General features: G+C 39.5%; 1 protein-coding gene across 1 annotated transcript in view; it reads left to right on the top strand.

Moving 5' to 3' along the window:
* ARMC1 (armadillo repeat containing 1) overlaps window positions 1-12011 on the top strand; it is a 32839-nt gene extending 20828 nt beyond the window's left edge. Inside the window, exons 3-6 of the mRNA XM_009332222.1 lie at window positions 5298-5487; window positions 8946-9062; window positions 9146-9220; window positions 9783-12011. Coding sequence (XP_009330497.1) covers window positions 5298-5487; window positions 8946-9062; window positions 9146-9220; window positions 9783-9974 — 574 coding nt within the window. The 3' untranslated portion in view covers window positions 9975-12011. The remainder of the gene's footprint in view (window positions 1-5297; window positions 5488-8945; window positions 9063-9145; window positions 9221-9782) is intronic.
* The last annotated feature ends 13160 nt before the right edge of the window (window positions 12012-25171 follow it).

The following is a 25171-nucleotide window of genomic DNA, read 5'->3' as shown; positions in this document are numbered from 1 at the left end:
TCCCCAAGGTTCTGCTCCGGAAAACCGCTGCCCTGCTGGGTGGCCCCCAGCCTGTGCTGGTGCCTGAGGTAGTTCCTCCCCAGGGGCAGGGCTTTGCACTTCCCCTTGTTGAACTTTATGAGGTTCCTGTCAGCCCGTTTCTCCAGCCTATAGAGGTCCCTCTGGATGGCAGCATAACCCTCTGGCATATCAGCCGCTCCTTCCTGTTTTGTGTCATTTGCAGATTTGCTGAGGGTCCACTCTGCCCCATCATCCAGGTTGTTAATGAAGATATTGAACAGGATTGGACCCAATATTGACCCATGGGGTTCACTGCTAGATACTGGCCTCCAGCTAGATTTCATGGCCCTGATCACCGCCTGGCCATCCAGCCAGTTTTCAGTCCGCCTTGCTCTCTGCTCACCCAGTCCATACTTTGTCAGTTTCTCTGAGGTTTGTACAGGAGACAGTGTCAAAAGACAACATCCACTGCTCTGCCCTCATCTACGAAGCCAGTCATTTCATTGTAGAAGGCTATCAGGGTGGTCAGGTATGACTTCCTCTTGTGAATCCATGCTCGCTATTCCTGGTCACCTTCTTGTCCTTCATGTGCCTGGAGGAAATGGTTTCCAGATTTGTTCCATCACCTTCCCAGGGGTCAAGGTGATCATTCGAAGATTATCATGAGCCTTGAAATTTCATGAATGGGTAATTAACTTTGTTGTCTTACTGTGGGTAGTGGACAAACTGAGCAAGTACAACCAAAAGCAGCATCACGGTAGAAGTGAGACTTTTGGAATTAAATGACACAAATCTCCTTTTGCTAGAATCTGGAATGTAATTAAATCTCTGGCAAAGAAAGATACCCTCTTTAGTTTGAAAACCTCCTGTCTCTAGGTTATAAACTCAGTGGAAACACTCTAATGAGATGCTGTTGTAATATGTTTGTTATCTGTTTGGCTAATGTGTCTTCAGAGCACAATGTCTGCCACTAAGGAAATGCACGTAGTAGTTTCTGTGCTTGTGCACAGGGTCTGCTCTACTTTCAGCAGGGTTATAGTTGAATCTGTTTCCTCTGATACAGGAGTGTGTATGTAATGTACACATATGTATATGCACATATGTTTATTTGAAAATACAGACATAAAATGTTATAGCTTTAAAAAGGATAAGGTGGTCTTTTACACACGCACATATATATATATATAAAAATAACCACCACATATATTTATAAATGTATTTATATCTTGTCTTTCTCCAAAAGGGGAAAATCTGCTATATTAGTCTTTCTCAGCCTTTGAGCTTTTCCTAAAGGAAGAAACATAAGTTTCTATGTTACCTTTACATCATATGCAGCTATGCTAGGAAGATTGTCAGGGGCCCTCTATTGTCATTTATGATGCTGTGTGTATATACTTAAGTCACATGCTGGTTGTACAGCCATAATGCTATATGCTGCTTACACATTCTTTCCAAGCGTGCATACTCAACCCACATCACATACGCCTTTGGAGTTGTAGCCAGTAATTTTCTTGTCCTTTAAGTTCAGGTGAAACTTTAAAAAAATCTTGTTATGCTAATAAAACCTCTGCAGCACTTGGACCGTGTTTACAAAGTTACTTTTAATTGTGAAGAAAATGAGAACTATTTCTTGTATCCTCTTCTGACAGATACAGCACATGTCACTTGGATTCTGTGTTCATATCACTTATACAGCCAGCCTTGGGTGAACATAATGGAAGGACAGGCAGCAATCTAGGATGACAGGAATTCAAGAAGACAGTGAAAATTAAAGGTTTGGGTTTCTGACAGGCATCTTCTGAATCTTGCTGAAGTAATGTAAGATGTTACCGCCTCTGAAAGAGATGGTAACCAACTCTTACCAACTGTTATTCTGCTCTAACTAGAGACTACCATTTCCTTAGCAGAGTAGCAGAACACTAGTCATAGAATCGTAGAACAGCCGAGGTTGGAAGGGACCTCAAAAGATCATCTGGTCCAACCTTTCCTGGAAAAGGGAATCTAGATGAGACTATCTAATGCCCTGTCCAATCGCATCTTGAAAACCTCCAGCGATGGGGATTCTGCCAGATCCTTGGGGAGGTTGTTCCAGTGATTGATTGATCTCAAACAGTATCTAACTGCGTAGTGACTTTATAGTATGTACCTGCACCTTCAGTGGTGAATAAAGTGCTATACTAGAGTGTGAATGGGGGTGGCAGAAGGATGAGCAAGAGTTCCCTTCTGCTGCTCTGATGTGGGCCAGACAGCTGTGAGCAGTGGTATCTGAAACTGCTGACGTGCAAGTGCTGGGAGGGCCTGTGTCAGTACCCTCAGAACCTTCCTCTCTTAAGGTTGCAATTTTTTTTGCATTTCAGGCAACAAAACCACAGTCCGTGGTGGTTTTGTTATTTTAAAATTTTTACTTAAAGAATTATTTTTAAATAAATATTATTTTTAAATTTTTAATAGTTTAAAAAAACCTTCCACTATTCTATGTTTTAATTTTACATGTAGCTTCATTGTATTTATCTTTTTGTTACCAATATGGTGTATAAAGAAACAGAGTCAGCATTGAACATCACCTTGGTTTTACAATGGAGAGGGTTTATTATACTTACCTCCAGATAGATATTTTTTTCTTTAAAGATCATAGAATAGTTTGGGTTGGAAGGGACCTTTAAAGGTCTTCTAGTCCAATCCCCTTGCAGTAAGCAGGGACATCTTCAACTAGATCAGGGTGCTCAGAGCCCCGTCCAACCTGACCTTGAATGTTTCCAGGGATGGGGCATCTACCACTTCTCTGGGCAACCTGTGCCAGTGTTTCACCACCCTCATCATAAAAAAAAAAAAAAATTCTTCCTTATAGCTAGTCTGATATTAAGGTTTCTATTCTTTTTATAGCTCTTGTATAAATTACTTAAAGTAGTAACAGATTGAAAGAGTAACAGATTGATGCAAAACTTGTATTCACTCATTTTACCAGTACACTAAAAATTGTAGAAAGCTTTGTGTGGAATTTTGTGTATCTTTTTTGTTTGTTTTAACTGAGTTGCTGAAAGTGTAGTATTGCATTACTGCAGAATAAAACTGGCTTATACCTTTATTGGGGATTGTTTTGTGATGTGATATTCTTATGTGACATCCATTGTTCTTGCCCTTGGTGGTGTCTGAGTTTCGTGCTGCTTCTTACTACACAGTCAGTTGCTTATTTTGCAACAGATTCTCTTTATACAAGATTAAAATCTTGTGTTTGTGATTTTTTTTTTTTAAATGTAAGAGGGGTAACTAGAGTTATCATCTGTAACTTCGTGGTAGATAGTAGTAATCTTCTATTTGGAAAAATACAGGGAATTATTTGAGTAGCTTGTTTAAGTGTGTGTGCATACGCATAACATTAACCTGTACAGACTTGTTTTAGGAATATCTTAGAATACTTGTATTGAATAAGAGCAGATTTAAATTTGTGTTTTCAAATCAACAGGTTGTTTCAATAGTACAGTTAATCTTAGGTCATTAGTTTTCCAAGAACTATGCCAACTATAATGTTGGGAGCACAAAACATGTATGAAAATCACCGTTGAGTTTTTACTTTTAGGCACTTGCATATTTTATATTTGCTGACACATTGATAACTTTACATTCTCTTTCTTTTGCATATGTATGCGTGTATATATATGCATATATATATTATGGCTAATATTAAGTATATTTTCTTTCTGGTTTTTTTAACTCTGAGGTGCAATAGTGCAATTGTATTTGAGCAAAAACTCTTACTAACAGCATAGTGGGTGCTGTAGGTGGGATAGTGACATTTTCAATAGTGTGCTTAGTTAACTGTATTTAAACTTACAAAAAAAAAAAAGGCCTCTATTGTAAATCACTTGATATGGACAGGATTTTTGTTGTTGTTGAAAGAATTTGCCAAAACTAACGGGTGGGTAAATTTCTTAGTATCTTGATAAGATGTCACTTTTGCACAAGCTAATTTATTACTACCTCAAGACATCAGTTTGCCCGGCTTTATCATCTGTTCTATTACTTTAATAAATTATGGAAGGTTGAAGTTGAAATCTTTGTGAGTTCCCAGCACTTGTTTCTGTGAATTAACATAAGTGTTTTTTTCGCTGTAAGAAAGCAGAATGTAAGCATGTATTTAAAATTGAACATATGCTGAAATGCTTTGCTATTTTAGGTCTTGGTTGTTTGCTTTGTCCCCCTTTTTTTGTCCCCTTTTTCTTTTTTTCTTTGAATGCTATCAGTGTACTGAATGATCACAAGAACTCACGTTTTTCTCTCCAAACGGGTGCCTTTCAAAACAAGGTGCAGAAAATTTAAAAAAACAAAACCAAAAAAAGGCTAGCTGCGACCCCCACAAGCTGAGAACTCCTAACACGCTTGCTTCAGTGTTCTTTCTTGTCCATATGATAGGATGGAAAATGTGTTTAATGTACGGTAATTAAGGAAGTCAAATGGAAAAAGAAAAAAATCTAAAGGTACTTGTTACTTACTTAGTGTTTGCTAAACAAAGCAAAGCTGTCATTCATCATGTTAAGATTAATTGCAAGTTGATGCGGTAATAATTTTGTTTCTGCACATAGCTTTAAATCACTGGCATAATTAAAACAGGGCTAAATTTGGACAACAGATTTATATTAGTACCTTATTAAAATTAGTTTTAATTAATCATAAGAAGTTAATATATGTTCAGTCTATTATCTACATTTTTTTCTATCTAAAAAAAATGCTATCACATAGTTCATACCATAAATTTTAGCCTAATCAGAAATAACTTTTGGATTCTTTAAGAAAATCTGGGATTCTGTTTTGCTGTTGATGCTCAGTAGCTTTGGAGAAGAAAACATTTGGAAAGATTACAGTTCTATGGAGAAATTATTTTTATTATGTAACAAGGAAAGTGGGAAATGAAGTGTATCACAAGACAGTTGGCGGTCTTTTGTTTAAAAAATAAAAAAGCTCAACACAAACAAAGTAACAGCGGTGTACTGAGCATCTACTACCATGTTTTGTTTGGAGTTGTCAAACTGATGTAAACTGCATTTGTGTTGTTTGAGAACACAGACTTGTTTATAATGATATTAGAATTAACAGATTGACATAAACATTGGAGTATGGGAAAGGAAATAGTTTTACCTAATTTCTCCTCTCCCCTTTTAAAATTTTTGCTATGTATTGACTGTATAATTACATTTCTGTAGCACGTGGAGTATTCCAGTTGCAAGGACGTAATCAGCAGCTGTTTGGAGTAGTAATGTAAAAACAAATATTTACAAATCTTAATCCCTTTTTTCTTTAAGGACCACTACACCAGGAGAGACTAAACTTTTAGCTTCTGAAGTCTATGATATCCTTCAGTCTTCCAACATGTCAGACATGGACAATGTGAATGAGATGAATTATCGTCGACGGAAAGCACAGTTTTTCCTCGGCAGCACAAATAAGCGTGCCAAGACAGTGGTTTTGCATATAGATGGCCTTGATGATTCGGTAAGGAAACCTTCAGCATTTATGTAAATAAGGCATGCTGTACGGAGATGTATTTTTCCCACAAAAATAATGTATTCAGGCTACTTGTGTGGCATCATCAGTTGTCAGCAATTTCTGTGAATCGTATTTTGAATCACAAGATATGTATAAAATCTTGCATAAATTGAGCTTACTCAGAATATCTAAAGATGTTTTAAGGCAGTTTCCTTGATGGCTTTCTAATTACTCTAAAAAAACTATTCTGTTTCCATTCCGTTTCCACCTCTCCTAATTTTCTTTCCTTTTTCAAGAAAGAATGGAATAAATAAGGTACCTTCAGCAGGTTCACTCAAGGATATCTTGTGGTTGTATTGGTGTGTGAAACTAAAAAAAAAGTTTCCTTTTAGTTATGAGAGATTTCAGACACTGGTGGGTTTTTTTTAATTATTATTTTCATTCTTAATTTAGAAATGCTGTATTTTCTTTGAGCTGGTTTTGCTACATCTTTTCATTGTCTGTGAGATCTTTTCTACTGTAGTGACCAGAATGGCATTTGAGTTAATGAGGTCTCACGGAGTCTTTATGTAATGTCAGAATAACTTCTACGGATTTATCTACCGTACCCCTGTAGATAACACCCCAGGGCCATGTTTGCCTTTTTACGGCTGCCAAACAGCATGTAGACTGTTTAAGCATGTTATCCACAAGTGCCCTCCGGACTCTGTATCTTCAGTTTTGTACCCATTTTAAATGATCAAACCTGATCCTTTGCTTTGTTGCTTTACATTTTGCCAAGTAAGCGTGTCCGCAGGCCCAGTTTATCAACAGCATACCCGTCGTACTGTTTTCATAAGACCATAGTTAATTCCTTTAGAAATAACATGCTGCTCTAGCTCACTTTATACAAAGTAAATATTTTTTACAGTTTTGTCCTTCCAGCACTTGCTCTGTCTAGAAAGGCAGTGCTTTGTCAACACCATTGGCTTTGGTACTCTGAAGGTTTTTTTTAATTCAGTCCAATCGGTTGTCTCCTGTTAAGTTTGTTCTATTTTTTTTTTAAGCTTGTAGTTGATTTGTTTGTTCACAGGTATCTCCAAGCAAGAAATTTAATCCAGTTCTACTTTGTGAGTTTAGATATTCTGGCTATAGTCTGATTCTATCTTAAAAGTGTTTCTTTGTGTTCTTCGACAAATGGAACTTAGCGAGATTTGTGGAGCTTCTCTCTTAAATGCTGAGGCAAAGGTATTCTGAAAAAGTGTAGGATATTTAGATACTTGGCTCCAGAGAGCAAAACTGCAGGCTTCTGTAGTTGCCTAGAACACGCCAGCATGTTTTCTTAGCTCATTGTTGAAGAAAAGGAAAAATCTGACGGTGTGCTGGCTGGAGGTGGCTAGTGTACATAGCCCTGTATTTCATCAGATGATTAAAGAAATGTATCTGGTCCAGATACCCAGCCAGCAGTTAAACATCCCTATAATGCTGTTTTAAATGTCAGGATAAGTTGGGACTGGGAGAATGATGAAGGATGTGAACAATAAAAGCGGCTTAGTTTCATTCAACAGTTTATTCCCAACTTAACTAGCAAAGAATATTAGGTGGCACATATGAATGGTAAAAGGCATAATAAGTAAACACAGGGTTATAAATGCTGTGTTCTCAGTTTGCCTGTGTTTTGTTATTTAGATTTGAAACAAGAAGCTGCTCTTAGGAATGATTGCAATCCTACAAATGCTTGTGGATTTTGAAACCTCAAATAGTAGATATTGATTATTTCAGGAAGGGAGGGGAAAGGTTGGTTGTTGTTTGGTGTGGGGTCATCAAATTTCATGATAAGCTTTAAAAAAAAAAATGAAGCAGTACATTTTAGTAGTATTTATTAGGGTATGGTAATCAGTGTTCAGTAGTCTAGCAGGACTACTTACTTAGACTACAAGGTGTGCAAGAAAATAACCTAAATTTCACCTGTCCTGCCCTGTACCTGTCCTACCCTGTACCCACGCTTCAGGAGTACCATGTAGAAAGATGTCTAGATGTGCATTGCTGGGGTTTGTGCCTAATTGCCGTAGTTAGACATACTTTGCAAAAGACGTTTGTGCAGCAAGGCCAGTGGCTGCCAAGCTTCCAGCTTTTTACGGACCTTGGTAAGTTTTGTCTTTAAGGAGTGATTCACCAGTTATCTGATCACTGAAAGCCTCATTTTGAATTAAACTGAGGTGCCTGTGACTTAACCTGGGATCTCATAGTAGTAAGCCAAATTCTGTCACAGAATTGCTATACACCCATGTAAGCATAAATTATTTATTTAGGCTAGCAGGCTGCAAATGTGTTGCTTCTTGTATCCAAAAGTAGTTTTGACTTCCACTCATGCAAAGCAGCCTATCACCTTTGCATCAAATATTTCCCGTGTATGAGAAATGTAGCCTATCCAGCAATGTCATTTTTTTTAACTGTCAAAAATGTTAATTATTTCAATACATAAACTTACACAAATGAATTGTTTCAATATATATGCTAAACTGCTAAAAAAAACCTGCTTCAGTTAGTTCTTCCAGATATTAAAAGAATTTAATTTACTTGTTGTACATGAAATTATCCCAAGTACTGACCAGTAATTATTTTATAACTAATGTAAATATGCTTTGAAACAGCTTATTATTTAAAACCTTGCAGAAACTTGCAGTAAAAGTTAAATACATCATTATTCTGAACCTGCGTAAGGTTGTCAATTTATTTCCGGTACAGTGTTACCTTTTCTTTTTTCCCCGTCTGTGCTAGCAGTCTCTCCAAGTATATTTTAATCCTTTTTGTTACAACCATCTTGTGCAAATATTAAAAGAAAAAAAAAAATAGAATGTTCTAAGATAATGTAGCACAGATGCAACTAGTACAGGTCAATATAATGTTACAGCATAGTAGATGATGTCATTTGCTTTAAACATAACGTTCTGTGGGTTATCAACCAAATATTTTCCCTTTGAAATAAGAATTAAGCTTATGCTGTGCAGTGATGTTCATGAGCTGCCACAGATGAAGCAGCTGAAAGATACAACAGCTGCTTTGATGCATTCAGTCAGTATGGAGGCAAGGTGTCTGATAAATAGCAACTTGAACACTAACTACTCATCAATGAGCACTTCAGTCAATCAGAACTTAACCAGAGGGGACTGTTTAGCTGATCATACGAAGAAAAACATTCTTTGCTTTTCAGCACTTTTCTCTAATTATTTACAGTTGATTCCATCCTTCTTTGATTTCTAAAGTGTAAGCAATTTTTTTCTTTTCTTTTCCTTTTTTTTTTGTGGCTAGAGAGTCTAGTATTTGTGCACTAAAATGTAAGTCTTAGTTTTTCTTTTACAAAAATGCTGTTGATAACCACTTGCCCTCAGACATACAGGAATTCCTTAACAATTAATTGTTAGCATTTTCACATGTTATATTATGCAAGTACTTTAGTTGTGGGGGTTTTGTTTGTTTTTTAGTCTCGAAGGAATCTTTGTGAAGAAGCCTTGTTGAAAATTAAAGGTGTTATTAGTTTTACCTTTCAAATGGCTGTTCAAAGGTGCGTGGTCCGAATTCGCTCAGACTTAAAAGCAGAGGTAAGTGCTCAGTAACCCTCCAGAACCTCCCATTATTGCATTCTGTCACACTAAGCTCTTGGTTTTTTCCTGTGTTCTTGCAGGCATTGGCAACAGCGATAGCATCAACCAAAGTTATGAAGGCACAGCAAGTTGTGAAAAGTGAAAGTGGTGAGGAGGTAGGATATGTATCTTTCTAAATACCGGTTGTTTTAGCTCGGCTGTATCTTTAGTACCAGCAGCTCTGTGCCTATAACATCTGATGCCAGGCAAAATTTTGTAAGTGGGAGTGCTACACATACAGTACGAGGAGAATAAAGGGTATCCTATGTCAGGACATGTATCCATAGAACAGTTTTACAGAACTTATTGTTCAGAAGGAGGACAAAAATACTGTAATTGTTTCTCTCCTTCATGATATGAAAAGGATCACTGTGAACCTTTTTTTTTGGCTGCAGTTGCTGAAGTGTTTTTATTTCACAACTACAGTAAAAGGGCTATGTCTTTATTTATTTGATTTATTTTTTTTTCCATGTTAAGCCAAAGCTTTTCTTGTGTGTCTTCTAAGTATAGTAGATTCCAGACACATAGTAGGTTCCATTTATATTCTCGCTGTATAGGGCGATGGAGAGGAGTCTCAAACATGCATGCCTGTCATCCTGAATGTGTATATATGTGTAACTAATTCATTCTTTTAAGTTACAACATTTGACATAATTTTAATCTGTTGTATTTTATCAGATGCTAGTTCCATTCCAAGATACTCCAGTGGAAGTAGAGCAGAATACAGATCTACCTGAATATTTACCAGAAGATGAAAGCCCTACTAAGGAACAGGACAAAGCAGTGTCTCGTGTTGGGTCACACCCAGAAGGTGCAGCAAGCTGGCTCAGCACGGCAGCAAACTTTCTATCGAGATCTTTCTACTGGTGACTTGTATTTGGTGTTAAAAGACTGTGTGAATGAACCAACAGGGGGGCCAGTTTTCCATTGGTGTGGTGAACTGCCAAGTGCAATTTGCAATAAATCATCACAAGAATTTTAGATGAAGCAAATGTATGCTGCATTTTACATTTTATTGGACATTCAGCCTGATAGGGCAAGGGTCAAAGGACAGAGGCCTCCAATCAAATTGTTCTTTCATTTGTTTTTCATGTAGATTTTATTGCTTCACTTTTTAAAAATGGGTCCACTGTTATATACCAAATGTTTATGCGTATAGAGCTTTAAGTTTGACTTCACATGAAACACATCATAGGGAGAATCCATTTAACTCAAGTCTCAGGGCCTCTGTGAAAGAAAATTCTTAATAGCTCTAGTTGTGCATTAAATAAAATGCCCTTTTTATTTCTGCATCCCTGTGGACTAACAGTATTTTGTTTCATTTTCTAGATTTTGACTCCAGAGAAAAATATAGTCTGCCTCTTTTTTTGCCTTTATTTTTGCCAACCTTGTTCACAGCATGAGCACGACATTCCCCTTTTGCTGTTAAACTAGAATCACTACAGACTTGAAATTTATAAACCTTTTATGTATATTGAATTTTTTTCCAGCCTGCCCTTAACCATTGGAGTGCTTGAGATTAAGAAATAAGGGATTGAATAAACACAAATATGTATACATACATTGTACAGTAAATAAACTAAACATATTTGTAATGATGGGTGTGACTGACTGATGTATATAACTAATACATACCACTGCTGTTAGGCTAGCTGGGAAGGCGGCAGCAAAAAATGCTGTGGTCTGTTGTAGCGATGACCCGTTGCAGCTCTGTCTGCAGAGAATAGAGGGATGTAGACTGTATTCGGTTAAGAAATGGTGTTCGCTGTTAGCAAATATTTAATGGTGACTGAAACTTTAAACTTGAAGAATAAAGCAGAACTGAATGCCTCTTTTGCCACAGTGCCACACTCATGAATTTTGACTTTAACCCTTTTTATTTTTTTTACCTAACAAATCTGATACGTAATTACTGTTCCCTCCTAATGTCTTTCATGAGACTCCTGTGAAAGTACATCAGCTTGGATACATATGCAACCAATTGGCTTTACCTTGTTACTTACAGACAGTATAGGTTTAAAGATGTCTTGGTAATTTCTGTGACCAAAAGTGATAATAAAAGCAAAACTTCTGTAGGTGGAGAATAATATATATCTGAGCTGTTAGTAAACACTGTGTGCCTGAGAGGATTCAATACACAGTGCTTGAAAATTGCGGTGCCACTGCTTTGTTGCAGCTGAGAACTTTAAATAATGTTATAAACCTCATTATACAATGCTTTTTTGTGGTAATGTATTTGCTATAATATTAATTATATTTACCATTTGGAGACTCAGAAAAAAAATTAATGCATCAAAGTTATTCCCCTGTGCCTATGCACAAGGAATAATAAAAAAAAAATTCACAGGCTGTCATAATACTACAGAAATGCTGAGGAAATGATAATGTAAAATAATAATGCAGGTCAGAGTTCACCCACCCAAGTTAATTGTCATTCTAGGATAAAAAAAAGAAACAAAAGCTTGTTGGCAGACTAGATGTCTCATGTTTTTTAATATATCTAGTTTATTTTTGATTCAGGTTTACTACACGCACAGATTGAAAATACAGGCTTTTCAGGGCATGTATTGCTTTAAATATGTAATACTACTCATATTGCTGTCTAGAATGTTACAGTATCAAATGTGTTTGAAAAGTCCTCTGTTCTATAGCCATGAATGCAGAGTTTTATTTTTCTGCATTAACATCTGTTTGCATTTGCATTACTGCACATCTATTTACTAAAAGACTACACCCTTTGGATATTAATGGTTTGATACCAGTAGGTATTACAGTTTGTTTGTGCACTTGGTCTGTAGGTGTGCTTTTATGACAGTATTGCAGCTCTTGTAGAACAGTTTAAGGCATCTGTAAAAGTTTTTGAAATATATTGTAAAATAATAAAGGATAATATAACTAAACAAAATATGACTGGTGCCTTTTTAAATGTTCTGATGTTCTTTTAAGCTCTCTGTGGTATTAGAAGTACATCTTTTTCATCTTTAATTTAACAGAGAGGAATGGAAATGTCCAGTCATAGTGAGACCTTTGCTGCATATCCCAATGGGCTTTTGTGTATGTTTAGAACATGCTTGCATTTTAAACAAAGTTTTTGTAAAAAGTCCCTAAGTAGAAGCTACTGAAGGACATCGTCTCAAATTCATTCTTAGGGGGTTCTTTTTTTGGACATTAGCTTGCTTTTTTTTTTTTTTTTTAAATAACTGATGCTGTGTAGGTCATCTTTCATTGGGGAAATTAAGAAGAATCAACATTCCTGGAGAAACCTCTTATTTTGAAAAAGTAAAGAAAAGAGCACACAGTCATTAATTTTATGCTTATACTTTTTCAGAGGTCAGATTAAGGATAAGAAAGCCCCTTTACTCTGACCTAAGGAGGTGACCAAAGAAAATTACTGCAGAATTAGAGGCTTCCAAAAAGAAGCTGAACTGGGAGGCAGAGCACTGGTATCGCGTTGCACTAGTTGCAAAGTACTCGACTGCCAAGGAAGCCACCGCATACATCACGGTTTAAGCTCCTGAATTGCCCTAGGGTTATAGCCGTGTACAGCATAATAGAATAATCACTACCATGTTTCTTCATAATAAGAGTAAATGCTGACGGGATGGGTAGAGGCAAAATTGAGGATCATGACTGTGCCTCTGTGAACAGCTGTCAAAGCACTGTAAGCATTCTGCAGCATCGTGAAACACAATATACTCTAGCTTTCCCACTCCGCAATCACCTATGGCTTATTCCGTACAAAAATAGCTGATGTTGCTGAGTTTTGCCATAGGCCGTGTAAGCTGATGGGGAGAGTACCGTGTGGGGCTAATTCGGAAGAAAATACTGAATACCTAGGCAGATGCAAACTGGCAGGTGTGAAGTACTCCTGTAACTGCAACGTAAAACAAAATGTGGGTGCTCCTTTTTTTGCCTGTGAACAACGCTCCAGCTGTCAACTAGCGGAGTTTAAAAACATACCTAATAAAAATTAGCAGCAGCATTCCTTGCTGTATTCATTTTGCAGAAGGCTGGACCATACAGTCTTTCCTGTTTCTTCATCTGTACCTAATTATTCTGAGTTCCTAAGATGTGAACAAATCTATTTGTTAAAATTAAGGATTGAAAATAAATGAAGATAGAGATGAGGAGAACCTCTCAACCCATCTCAGATTCTCACTGTGATTCTTCAGGAAAGGTTGAGAGCACGTTATTTGGTGAAAGGTGGTGAGTGGTGGGGTCGTGAGACTTCTTCAGTGAGGTATGGCATCTAATTAGCCTCAGGGGTGAGACTGGCTGTTAAGATTCCTGCTCTAAAGCTTAATATAAAGCTGTTACCAAAAGAAATTGTCCTATTTCTTGTAGTTTACACGGAGCAGGCAACGCTCTGCTTGTTTAGCCTGCTTTACATGCAGGTTTTGAATAGGGTTGAAAAAAGCTGATTTCAATTTGCAGTACTTTGCATGTGTTTTGGTTAAAACATGGAGAGCAAGGTCTACCTCTGTAAGCTGATGCACGTGCCATATCACAATTTACATTTTTTTTTAATTTCTTCATGTTACTGTTCATTTATGTACATGCTGCACTAGGCTTGTTAGTGACTGGAAGAGTTAGAGCTTCCCCTGTGGAATAAATTAAGATCCATTAAAGCAGTTAGAAGTTGTCTGGAGATACCAAAACATCTCAGAGGAGACGCACGCTCTGGCCATATTTTTGCGCCAGTTGTCGTGGTAGAAGTTGTTTATTATGTTAGTACCTGAAGGCTGCTACCTGGATCAAGTTCCCAGCGGCTCGGTCCCTTCATGGCATGAAGACTGCACAGAACTTGGTAGCTAAATGATTTCCAGCAGCACCCCTGTGTTTAATACTTGCCCAGTGCCTACAGTTCAGGTCAGCCGGCAGTGCTTGCGCTAATCTGACCAGCATTTCTAAGGAGCTCAATAACATTGGAACTAGAACCAAACTTCTTACGTGAAAAGCACTCCTATGCCAGCAGTGTACGGCAAAATGCCTGACTGGCATGAAAAGGGTCTTTTAAATAGCGGATATAAAAAAGTGAATACCGCAAACCCACCATATGACAGGACTGTTGCTTTCATTTCCTATTGGAGCACCGAGTTAAGCGTAAATACCGAGAATAAGGGAGTACTGCTGGTTTGAAGTAATGCCTTGCTGTTTCATACCTCTTCTCGTTGAGGTCCTTCAGGGACAATGGGCGTGCTAACCCACCGGTGCAGGGAATTGCCGTGTCAGCTTCTCCACGGGAACTGCCCCTCTGGATGTTTGCTCGTGAAAGGGGAGAGCGGCCTGCCGTGTGAGCGCGCAGTGAGCTAGCAGGGAGCAGCCGGCACTCTGTCCACACCTAGCATCCCACAGAAACGCGAACATCCCTAACACGGGGTCTTTACAAAGGTGTTTTTCTACTAGCCTCATTTTACAGACTGCACCACTGAGTCCGTTTACCCAAATTGCTCAGGAATCCTGGGAAGTGCCAAATTTTGTGAGCTGTCTCTGATTCTTAGTTCATGCTGCGTTACAACAATAAGCTGAACTGCCCTCCATTTTAAGAGAAGCCTTTGCACTGTGTGAACTCTGGCCCAGAGTAGAAAAGTCAAACCTGTCATAAGCAACTTTCCTTATTGAGTTATACGTAGGATTGCATTGCAAGCCAGGCATGGTTGAAAGCCAATTTTCGTCTCAAAATAGTCCTTACTGATTTGTTGAAGTTCTAGGTAAGGAAGAACTTTTGGTAAAAAATACCCTTTCTAGTTGGTTTCACAAAAAGTATTTAGCTATCTTTGCATATGTTATGGTATATTTCAAAAGCTTTGCTGATTTATTTCAGCAGTGCTACGTGCAATACATGCCTGAGGCATTTGCTGTCTTCACATATGTTAAAGCATCACCCCGACAGTGGTGTTTACGCCCTTTTCAGCAATTAATGTCATTAGTGATTTTCTATCCCTGACCACTTCTCTAAGAAGGTGCGATCTCCTTTATAGACTCCCCATATATACACCATCATATAGCTGATACGAACGTGATATTTCTTTATAGTTACTTTTCAAGAGCATGTTTTAGGTAAACTCCCCTCCTCCCCCTGGATCTCAGGCTGAAAATGATAGCACAACAAGATGTCCTGTTTGTTGTGTGACCTTCCGTTGGTTTGCACTGAACTTTGAAGGGCAGGTAGAAGATCCAGCATGGGGATTCCTTTTTTGGGAAGGGTGGGAGGGAGGGAACCTGGAAGCGGGTTCCCAGGGAAACAGGCTTTCCACCTGCAAAAGGCTGCTCCTCCTGGCCAGAGGAACAGCACTAACTTAACATTACATGAGATTGCCTAAAGGTGATGGTTTAATTTGTATTATTGCAAGATTAATTTTTTTCTGAATAAAAACTTAAACTACCATAATAAATTTTTGATTATAAACCCCTATATTGTTAATATGGAAGTCCCACGTTTAATATTGACAAAGCCATTCGTGTTCATTATCTTGGTATAAAACTAAAAGCTTATATGTTGTCCCTGGTTTTCATGGCTTTACCTTCTTTGCTACAACAAATATGTGCTGTAATGTTTTAGCAAATAACCATTATTGTTTATACACTGTAATTCAGTGGGATGTAGTAAATGGCATATTTTAAGGAGCCTATTTCTTTGCATATAAAATACCTGTAAAGCTTACTGAAGGTGAAGAGTGGCTACTACTTAGCTCTCAATTGTTGGCTACATTACTGAAACAATGAAGATATATCACCCACTATAATAGGGAAATAGCAGCCATTTAACATAGTTGAGCATTAACTCTGTCATTTAGGCTGCTGAAGCAATCTTATTATTATAGTCAATGTAGCTGCTTTTGTTTCTCCATATGTGTAGATGTTCTGGTGTATAAAATGCATTGCTGTTTGTAACAGTAAATTACATGTGCTTGAAGGCTACTGTTGCTGTTTAAATGAAGTTATATCCGGACCCTTCAACAGAAAAAGCAAAGGTAAAGTAAATAATGACTGGTTTTGAAATCGCTTTCACTGTAGTGGTTTCAACAACGAAAATGCTCTGTGCCATCCTGCAAGATTTTGTTCTAAGAAAAAAAAATAGTGCTTTTGTATGTAAGCCTTCACTGTGAAAACAGCTTCTTGAAACATGACTTTGCAATGCTTATTACCGAAGAGGTGCATGTTACCCATTTCAAAGCTAGGACCCTGTAAATGAAAGCTGGTGATGGCTAGTCCTTCACCTGGGATGTCTCAAACGTCGTCACCTCTTTAATATTATGTTTGCAGTTTATATTTGTGTGTCTGGGGTAGATGCATTGAGAATGTCATATTGTGCTCTGGTTTCTTTTTTCTTCAGCCTTCCACGTACGTATATACCACCCTCAGTATAACGAACCCTGACGCAGATATCACTAGTGCTGTAGCTAAATAGTCAGGTACAATTCAATCAAGGGTCTATAAATTATGAAAGGGAAATGGTAGTTATTAGGGGAAACCTCCCAAAATAGCTTTAGAACTTTTAAAAATTGTAACTTATCTAAATTAAAAAAAAAAAATGCTTTATTGAGACACTGTTCAATAATATATAAGCTAATACATAAGGAAGCATGATGCTGACCTCTCTGTAGAGTGGATTGACACCTGGTAAACTACAGTAAGAGCTAGACCTGAATATTGCTTGTGAAGGTCCTTCATGTGTAAAAGTTACCTGCATTTAAATTAGTTGGAGTAGGAAGAAAAGAAGAAAAAAACCTGATGCCACGAAATGAAGTGAAAGCTCGAATGTAGCTCAGCCCTCCCTGGTCCTTTTCTGCCCCTTGTCCGACACCATCACCACCAGACTGCAGCAGGGCCTGTAAACCGAGAGATGTGGGGAGGAGCGGACCCTTTGCTCATGCGAGACTATCATTAAGTGAAAAAAGATGGGGCCCACAGGTGTCCTTCCCATTAGCTCTACAGCAATTACTACTTGGATATTCCAGTAATGATAGCTCATCAAGACCCAAATCCTGAAAATGGGCTTTTGTCTTTAGAAGCCCCTCTTTGGCCAGCCAAAGTGTTAGAGCTCCAAGAATGGCGTTTCTCATGCAAGACTGATGTCCTACTATTCTGGCTAAACCGCACTAGGGTTGTCTGTGTGTTTGACTTGTTGGACAGTCAACCACCACAGGGGGGAGGGTAGAGAGGGTGGTCTTTAAACAAATTCTCCTTTTGGAGAGCTGTAAGGATACTCAAGTCTGGCCTTCACCTGTGTGCTGTGTGCCCACCTCTAAAAAGCTTTGTTCTTAAATGCCACCGGTGAACATTTTGTGTGTTTCCTTGAGAATGGGAACACCCAAACCCAACATGTCCCACTGAATCCTGAGCCGGGAGCCAGCTCTCTGTGCTGCGGGGGCCTGTGAAAGGCTTCCTCAGGGAGCAACCTCCTCACTTAGCCAAATGGAGCGGCAGCAAAAGCTGTAGCTAAAGCACTTCTGGGGCTTACGGCAGCTGCTGAGTGATGATTTGGGGATCACCTAAATGGATGATAACAAGTACCCAGCAAACTTTCAATATGTGGTCCTGACGACTACAGCCCATCTCGAACACCCACCTACTCCTAGACTGAAATGGCAGCTGGCATCAGCTACTCAACCAATCCAATTTACTTTCAATCACACCATTACTACAACCTCCCTCCTCCATCTGTGTAAACATATGTCTTTGTTAAACACCACCATTTGTACAGGATAAAAATTGTCAATGCTGACAAAAATGCCCCCACATAATGCTGTTGTGATTGCAATGTTGTCCTTAAGCTGATTTTAAAGAAGAAGTCTGCAAGCTGATCAACATCTTCCACTGCTATTAGTGGGAAACTTTCTTCGATAGAAATAAATCTGGTAAAAATGGTTTTATTTTGTCCATGGGTAATGCGGTCTCCCTTTTCTAAGACTCAATTCTTGTAAGCCATATATTAATTGTTAGTAGCGGTTTGTAGTGCCACAGTAATACCCCAAAGCAATCGCTGTTTCATGAGTAGTCTTCTAATATTAGTGTGTAGCCTTGGCAAGAACATACTTCCCTCATACCTTTGTGGAGCTGGCCCTTAAATCTGGCAAGGGAAAGCATTACAACTCTGAAGAAACCATTTGGTTATTAGTGATTGCTCCTTGCACCAGCTTTTCTTCAGAAATGACCGCTACTGGCCTCTGTGCAGGAGTTTTCCCTCTTCTTTTTCCTGTAGTAGAGTGCAGTAACAGCTAGGACGGTCCAACAAGATAACTGAATCCCAGCATAACCGGGGGCCTCCACTCTCTAAACCTGAGCATTATAAAATGATATAAAGTGGATGAAGGTAGCTGTTTATACAAGGAAAGCACTAAATTGCTGCGTGAGACATCAGAATGAAAAACTGAGAAACAAACCTCTCCCCTGCCAAGGGGAGAGCTGTTCAGCAAACTGGGCACCCACCAAGATTGTGCAGCGCTTCTTGCTGGGCCATCCTGTAAACACTGGCTTGATCAGCACTAAGGCAGGGAAACTGGTTTTGGTTTCTGGACCTGAGCTGCTCACTGTTTGGGACCTTATCTCCAGACACTTAAAATTAACAGTCCCCTTCATAGAGCTAAATAAATCCAGTACTGTTATGTCGGGACTTCTCATCTTGCTCCAGCATCGATCAGCGCAGAGCGTGAGATCCTTAAGCAAGTAAGTAGGCATTTTCTTTTGGGCAAACCTGCTTCCTCTATTGCACGCTTTGCTCCTTTCTTTTGCTCTTATTACAATACTCGTGTTGTCATCATCATTGTACTCTTCCATCCGTTCAGTCCTCGTAATACTAAATATGAAATTGTAGTTAACAAAGTCCCACCATGAACTGGACTTAAGATTCCCTGAGGATTTAAAAACAATCATTTTGTTTCTTGCTCGTTTTCTCCAGCCATTTGTGCATGCTAGAGTGCAGTTCCAAGCTTTTTTCCCACCTTCTCTGCAGCTGTGAGGATTAGGGATGTTTGGTTTTTTAATGAAAATTGAGGCTTTGTAGAATTGCTTCCCTTACAAATCAGGGCTTTGCAAAAGCAAGCATCAGAAAAACAAAACAAAGCAAAACAACCAAACCCTGTAACAAGATTAAAACAGCTTTCCACCCTTCTTCTTTCTTTGCTAATTCACCAGCTTCCTCACTGGCCCCTGTTTTATTCTGGCGATCTTTCTGCTCTTCCGCGCTACCTTTTCCTGTTTCCCTGGCTCAGTGGTTTTGTGAAGCATTCAGGGTCCTCTGTATCCCCCCGCCCCGGCTTTGCTTACCATAACTCTGCATCTCACTTTTCAACCAGGCAAAGCAGGGTAACCGGCAAAGAGTTTCTCTCTGCTCTTTTGGGATTCAGTCAAGTGAAGTGCTTGCATCGAGTCGGAGGTACTTGACTGAGCAGCACGGATGTAAAGGCCCGGATGCGGAGGGGTCTTGTAGCAAATCTTACCCCACGCATCTTACGAAACTGCAAAAAGTTGTTTCTGAGATGTGAAGATTATGAAGAGAGGCTGTATCACCTCCCCTCCTGGATGATTCTCGTATAAACTAAAACGTGGGATGTCAGGAACCTCCTTTATTCTGTGTTTCAAAGTATTGGTATCTCCCCCTGGTAGGGACCTGGGTGGCTGTTAGTGCAACCCACCAGCGCCGACAGTAAGGACTCCTGCCTTGTACTACTACCAACCCAGCTATTTTTGGTAGTTGCTGATCTGGCCTTATTCCCCAAGCTGCTACTTAGTGGTTTATGACTGTTTAACTGTTACCAAGTTTCTAAGGAGGTGCTTTTTTATGGGCTAATCCTGCAGTTGTGATGGAAAAGGGAAAGTCCCGCCCTGGTTGCGCGGTGGAGGAAGGGTGGTTTCCTCCTCTGCCGGGCCTCTGAGCCCGCAGCGCTGCCTGGACTTGAGGCTCGGCCTCCACCCCGGGGACCCTGCTGCCCAATACATCATTAGGCTTCACACACTCCTTTCATTGTTCCTTCAATAAAATCTTTTGAGAGAGAAATGATTCAAAATGTGTATTTAATTTTCAATGGTTTTCTGTTTGTTTTTTGCTGTTTATTTTGGGTCCAAGCCTCTCCTCCCCACTACCCTCCACACTCATTTTAGAGTTGGACCTCGGAAAGCATTAAGCATCCAGTCAGGCAAATTGTTGCAGGGTTGGGGTTATATTTACTACAAAAGAAAATGTACCTTTTTTTTTATGCTGGTAGCTGTAGGTTCAGCTCAAGCATCTTCTACAAAATTAAATCTGTAATATCAAATTTTATGGAAGTAACAAGCAGAATATTTTTCTGATTTCAACTCCCTCTCTGCCCCTACAATCTCACTCGACTGTCAAGAGTTGTAAAATATTAACTGCAAAATTAATTTAAAATTCAGCTACTCACAGATTTCATTTAGTGGCTTTGAAAGATCTATCGCTATTCTCTAAGCTTATTTACATTGTCTCATATGAAAGAGAAAACCTTGTTTGCCTAGCCAGTCTGTTTCGCTCTCTCCAACAATTCAAAGTTTTTTGGATGAAAAACACAGACTTTTGGACACGGTTTGTGCTGGATGAATCCTGAGTTATTTCTGCTAGGAGTTGCTACATCTGACAAAGTCCAACAGAAAGAGTTTAGTCGCCTATTTTTTCTTTTTCTTTTTTTTTTTTTTTCTTTTAAATGCATTCTTTCACCTGGCTGCTGAATTTTGTGTGGTTGTGAGAGATGGAGTAGTATACTTTCTTTGTTCTCGCATGGCTCTCGCTGTTGGCTTTTTGAAAACTTTTATTTTTTTTTAAAGATAAACTTCCCATGGAAGTGAGTTTTTGTCTCTAACTAAAGATCACTGTTTATTTTTTTACAATTAATTTATTCATAACTGCATATACAACGCTACAGACAATCCTAATGACCCGTGAAATGGAATTGATAGTGGGGATTGTATGTTCATGTGTAAATATCTGCATATTTATGCTCCACGTACCACCTGCTTGAGTGGCAGAAGTCCTGATCTGATCTACCTAACAGCAGCGCAAGCACAGGCTAACTTAATCTTAGTTTTATCCTGAATGCGGAAGATCCTGCCGTAACCGAAATCAGAATTTAGCCCAGGCTCTTTGCAAATAAGTGCCCCCTTCTAGGCCATGCTTTGGTTACAGAGCAAGGGACATTCCTTTTGTTCCAACCTCCAGAGCAGCGTTTGTGCACAGACCCCAGGTATTGCCCAGGAGATTGCGGGTTTAGTTTGTATAAGCAGTGGCTGAGGCTGGTGCTCTGCTCTCAGACCTGCACAGCACACCGCTAAGTCTTCTGCAACAGGTCTTCACCCGATGCCCCTGGAATCCCCTTGCCACTAGTTGGCTTTAAAATACGGGAATGTGAGCAGTGCTTCTCTTCTTCACTTATTCTGCTGTTTCTCACGGCAATACGTATTGGCAGAGCATCCACATAAGTGACGAATTAGTGTCCTGAAAAGCGGTCAAGGTTTAGTCTGTGTGTGTTTACTCTTATTTTGGACCGCGTTGTGCCTCGTCCAGCACTGGGAGCAGGGAGGGCAGCCTGGCTCCTGCCCTTTCCCAGGGAGAGCTGATTCCCCTGCCACGGTGGCCGCCGGCACTACAACTGCCTCCCTGCGGCTGCGGCTGTGGGGCTGGTCCATGGGTGAGTGGAAGGGCGAGTGGGGCAAAGGAGAGGCCTAGGTAAACGTCTGCACCCTTTAACTATGCTGGTATAAATAAAGTTAGGTCCCAGGTTAATGGAGCCAAAATTTGAGATCCAAGTTGCTTCTTCAGAAAGTGCTGCCCTTCCACACCGTTGGTCTTAGCCTCCAAAAAATAGAGGAATTAATTGTGAAATTAGAGGAAATCATTGAGACAATCAATGTAGAAGAGGTCCAAAACGATATTTTAATTTAAAACCCAGAAGAGATGTGGATGAATTTGTGTGTAGGAGAGAGAAAGGCTATGGGTGTTATTTCAAAGAGCCCTTCTTGTTACCTGGACTTTCCCGAATAGACAACAATCTGTTCATAGACTTCCTCCCGCCCCCCCAGTGCCTATTCAATGACCGTATCCTATGCAATACATAGAAGAGTTAAATTTCATCAAACTGCTACAGCAGTAAATGCTTTAATATTCTAGCAGCATGTAGTACACAAGGTATACGATCATGGTTAGCGTTATTTCCCTCATGGGACTCTTCCAGCAGAAGTCAGCTTGGTGTGTGGGCAGAGCTGCTGACCAAGAAGACCGCCCTCCAGTAATTTCCGGAATGCCTTTGTCTTATGGTCCTGTCTGGCCTCATGCCAGACTCGCTGACCCTAGTTGTAAGTGCAGCTGGAGATGTTGGTGTAAAGCCTACTGATGCTTGTAGCAGGATTAAATACCCTTCTCATGTCTCTAGACACTTCCCTGGAAAGGGTCTGACATGTATTACTAGAATGGACTGCTCAAAACTAGGAGTCCCATCACTGAAGTAAAAAATAGGGATAGAATAGTGCCATGTAAAAGTGGATGACGATACCAATATTCCATAGAGAGAGAAGCAATAAATGAAAGTTGTGGGTGTTACTGACTATGCTACCAAATATTTTGATACCAATTAAAGTGTAGTGCCACTAGAGATGTTTTCATCACAATATGAGACAGAAGTACAAATACTGACTCAGAGAATGACAGTGGGGATATGAGCTTGTGCCACAACAGATGTATAACAGCAGAGAGGCATGTATAGCAGAGTGATTCAGAAAAAACAGGCACAGGATTGCCTGTTATGGAGATGACAGAAGTTGAGGTTTCTCATGTGGGGACAGAAAAGAGATCTTCTCCCGGCAGTCAGGCAGAAAAGAGAATTCAGTCTCAGCCTTTAGAAATGTCCCAAGTGGCAAGGACTCATGGCAAGTCTAGATGGTTGCGAACCAGTGACTTAGGTTGAGTTTCATAGAGCAATACTTGGGTTTTTTTTTTAATTTTTCCATTGTAAGTCAAACATAGTCATTATATGAAAATCTCCAAGATGCCATACCCAAAGAAATACACTTTTGGGTATTTTGTTCAAAATGAGATTTGCAGTCTGGAGCTCAAGACTTGGAAAGTCCCCTCTGACTTCTGTCCATCTTATATGGGCATAATCAAAAGGAAATTTAAGGGGTCTGAATTCAGTTTGGCTTCAAAGGGACAGGCTTCCAGGGTACACTGGTAGAGGAAAAAATATGCTCACATCAGCCTCTATGTTGTCCTCTTCACGGTACACATCTAACAGTTCAATGCACAAAGACTACTAGTTCTTCGTTTATGCCTATTGCTATCTTACTAGTAAGATGAAGAAGCAACAGTGGGATCTGAAAACAGGAACAAACTATTGAACACAGGCATCCAGTGAATCCAGAAGCAAAATGAGCATTTTTTCATTAATATTTTAGCAAAACTGAATTCTTTTCCCAAGTAAAACAATGCTATAAAATACCACAGATTCAACATCTGCTGGATCTTCATTAGTTTAAGTGTTATGGTTTGATTTCATGAAATCAGCAACACTTGAAACTGAAGTAAAGAGAGTGCTTTTTCTACAAATATCAACACCTTTGTGCAATAGAAACTTGGGCCTGTTTGCTGATGGTCTTTGTGATACTACTTTAGGATTAACTCTTACTGCTTCTTCTCTCTCCAGGTAGAAAAGTTGGTTGTTGTGAGCAGTGACTTTCAGTTGGTGATCCCAGGGCTCTGTTCCCTGCTGTACCTGGGTGACTTGAGGAAGTCATCAAACCTTTCACGCTTCAGCTCCCGCCTGGGCAAATGAAGGCATCGTTGTGTTTTCCTCCTGGATGTGGAGGTTAATGACACTGTTCAAGACTGGATGCAGCTGCAGTGGGAGTTTGATGGCTTGGTGGATCCTGTGCCGTGTGAACTGATGTATGCACACCAAACAGGGAAAAGTTAGTAGGAGAACAAAGCCCTTTGCAGCAGCGTGCCCACTAGGACCACACATAATAAAATGCACGCGTACTTGTACAGCTATGCAGAATCTGTATAAATTCCTCAGACATGTCTGAGAACTTGTTAAAGGTTAATCTACAGCTTGTTTTGTTTCCTCCTCAAATCCCCTCTAATTGGATCAGACCAGCCTTAATCTTCTTTCCAATTGACCCTAGAGATGATTAGAGACACTAGAGACTTCCAGAGACTAGTCTCTTCAAGAGACTGCAACACTAGAGACTTCTTCTATAGAAAATATCCCTCCATTTATTACCCTAAATAGCTATTTAGCGTCTAACAGGGACAAGCAAGTGATGATCTTTGCACTGAGAAACACCAATTCCACTGGTGTGACTGTGTACCCTTCATGTTATGAGCAGAGGAAAAGGAAGATGGTCAGTCACATAGCTCTTCAGGTTAGTCAGACATGTAACAGCCTCTCCCTCCTTTTTTATCACTGGTATCTTCCTAGCACCAAAAGTTCCAGAAATAGGGTTTTTAAGGAAGTTTTGTGAGTTGAGGTAAAACAGATGGGCTGAGATCTGGGGAGGTCAGACCAAACAAAGGTGCCACGGGAGGGCAGGGAGAGAGGGGACAAGTAGTTACCACTGGGTTGCTGAAGATGGCAAAGTCAGTGGAGCAGGGTACCCCAAATAATGCCAAAGATGACAGGATGAGGTGGCATATCTGTCAAATCCCAGCTTTATTAGGTTCAGAAAGGTTTGATTCACTTAATATACAGGCAGTTGTAACTTGGAGAAATGGGGGTCATTAGTTGCAGGCCGTTGTCTCTAAACACTCTTAATTTCAGTAAGCAGGATCAACTCTTTTGCCATGGTTTCCTCTTAGAATATCCCATGAGGTTCATGGGTGCTACCTATGGAGTACCAAAGTAAATACATGGGAAAGAACATCAAACATTACTGAAAATAGGGACAGAAGTTCAACTTTATTGAGCTGTGCAGCAGTGGTATATAAAGAAAAGTCAGAAAGGAAAAAAAGATGGTGCTTTAATGCATTTCAACTCTGTGCACCACAATCTGCTTGCAAATCTGCAACCACTAAAACACACAAATACCTTAAAATAACGCGGAATCAAAAGAAACTTGAACTG

The sequence above is a fragment of the Pygoscelis adeliae genome, unplaced genomic scaffold (assembly GCF_000699105.1).
Source record: "Pygoscelis adeliae isolate BGI_AS28 unplaced genomic scaffold, ASM69910v1 Scaffold329, whole genome shotgun sequence".
NCBI classification, from domain to species: Eukaryota; Metazoa; Chordata; class Aves; order Sphenisciformes; family Spheniscidae; genus Pygoscelis; species Pygoscelis adeliae.
Note: the sequence above shows the minus strand (reverse complement) of the source record. Positions and strands in the feature narration are given on the sequence as shown.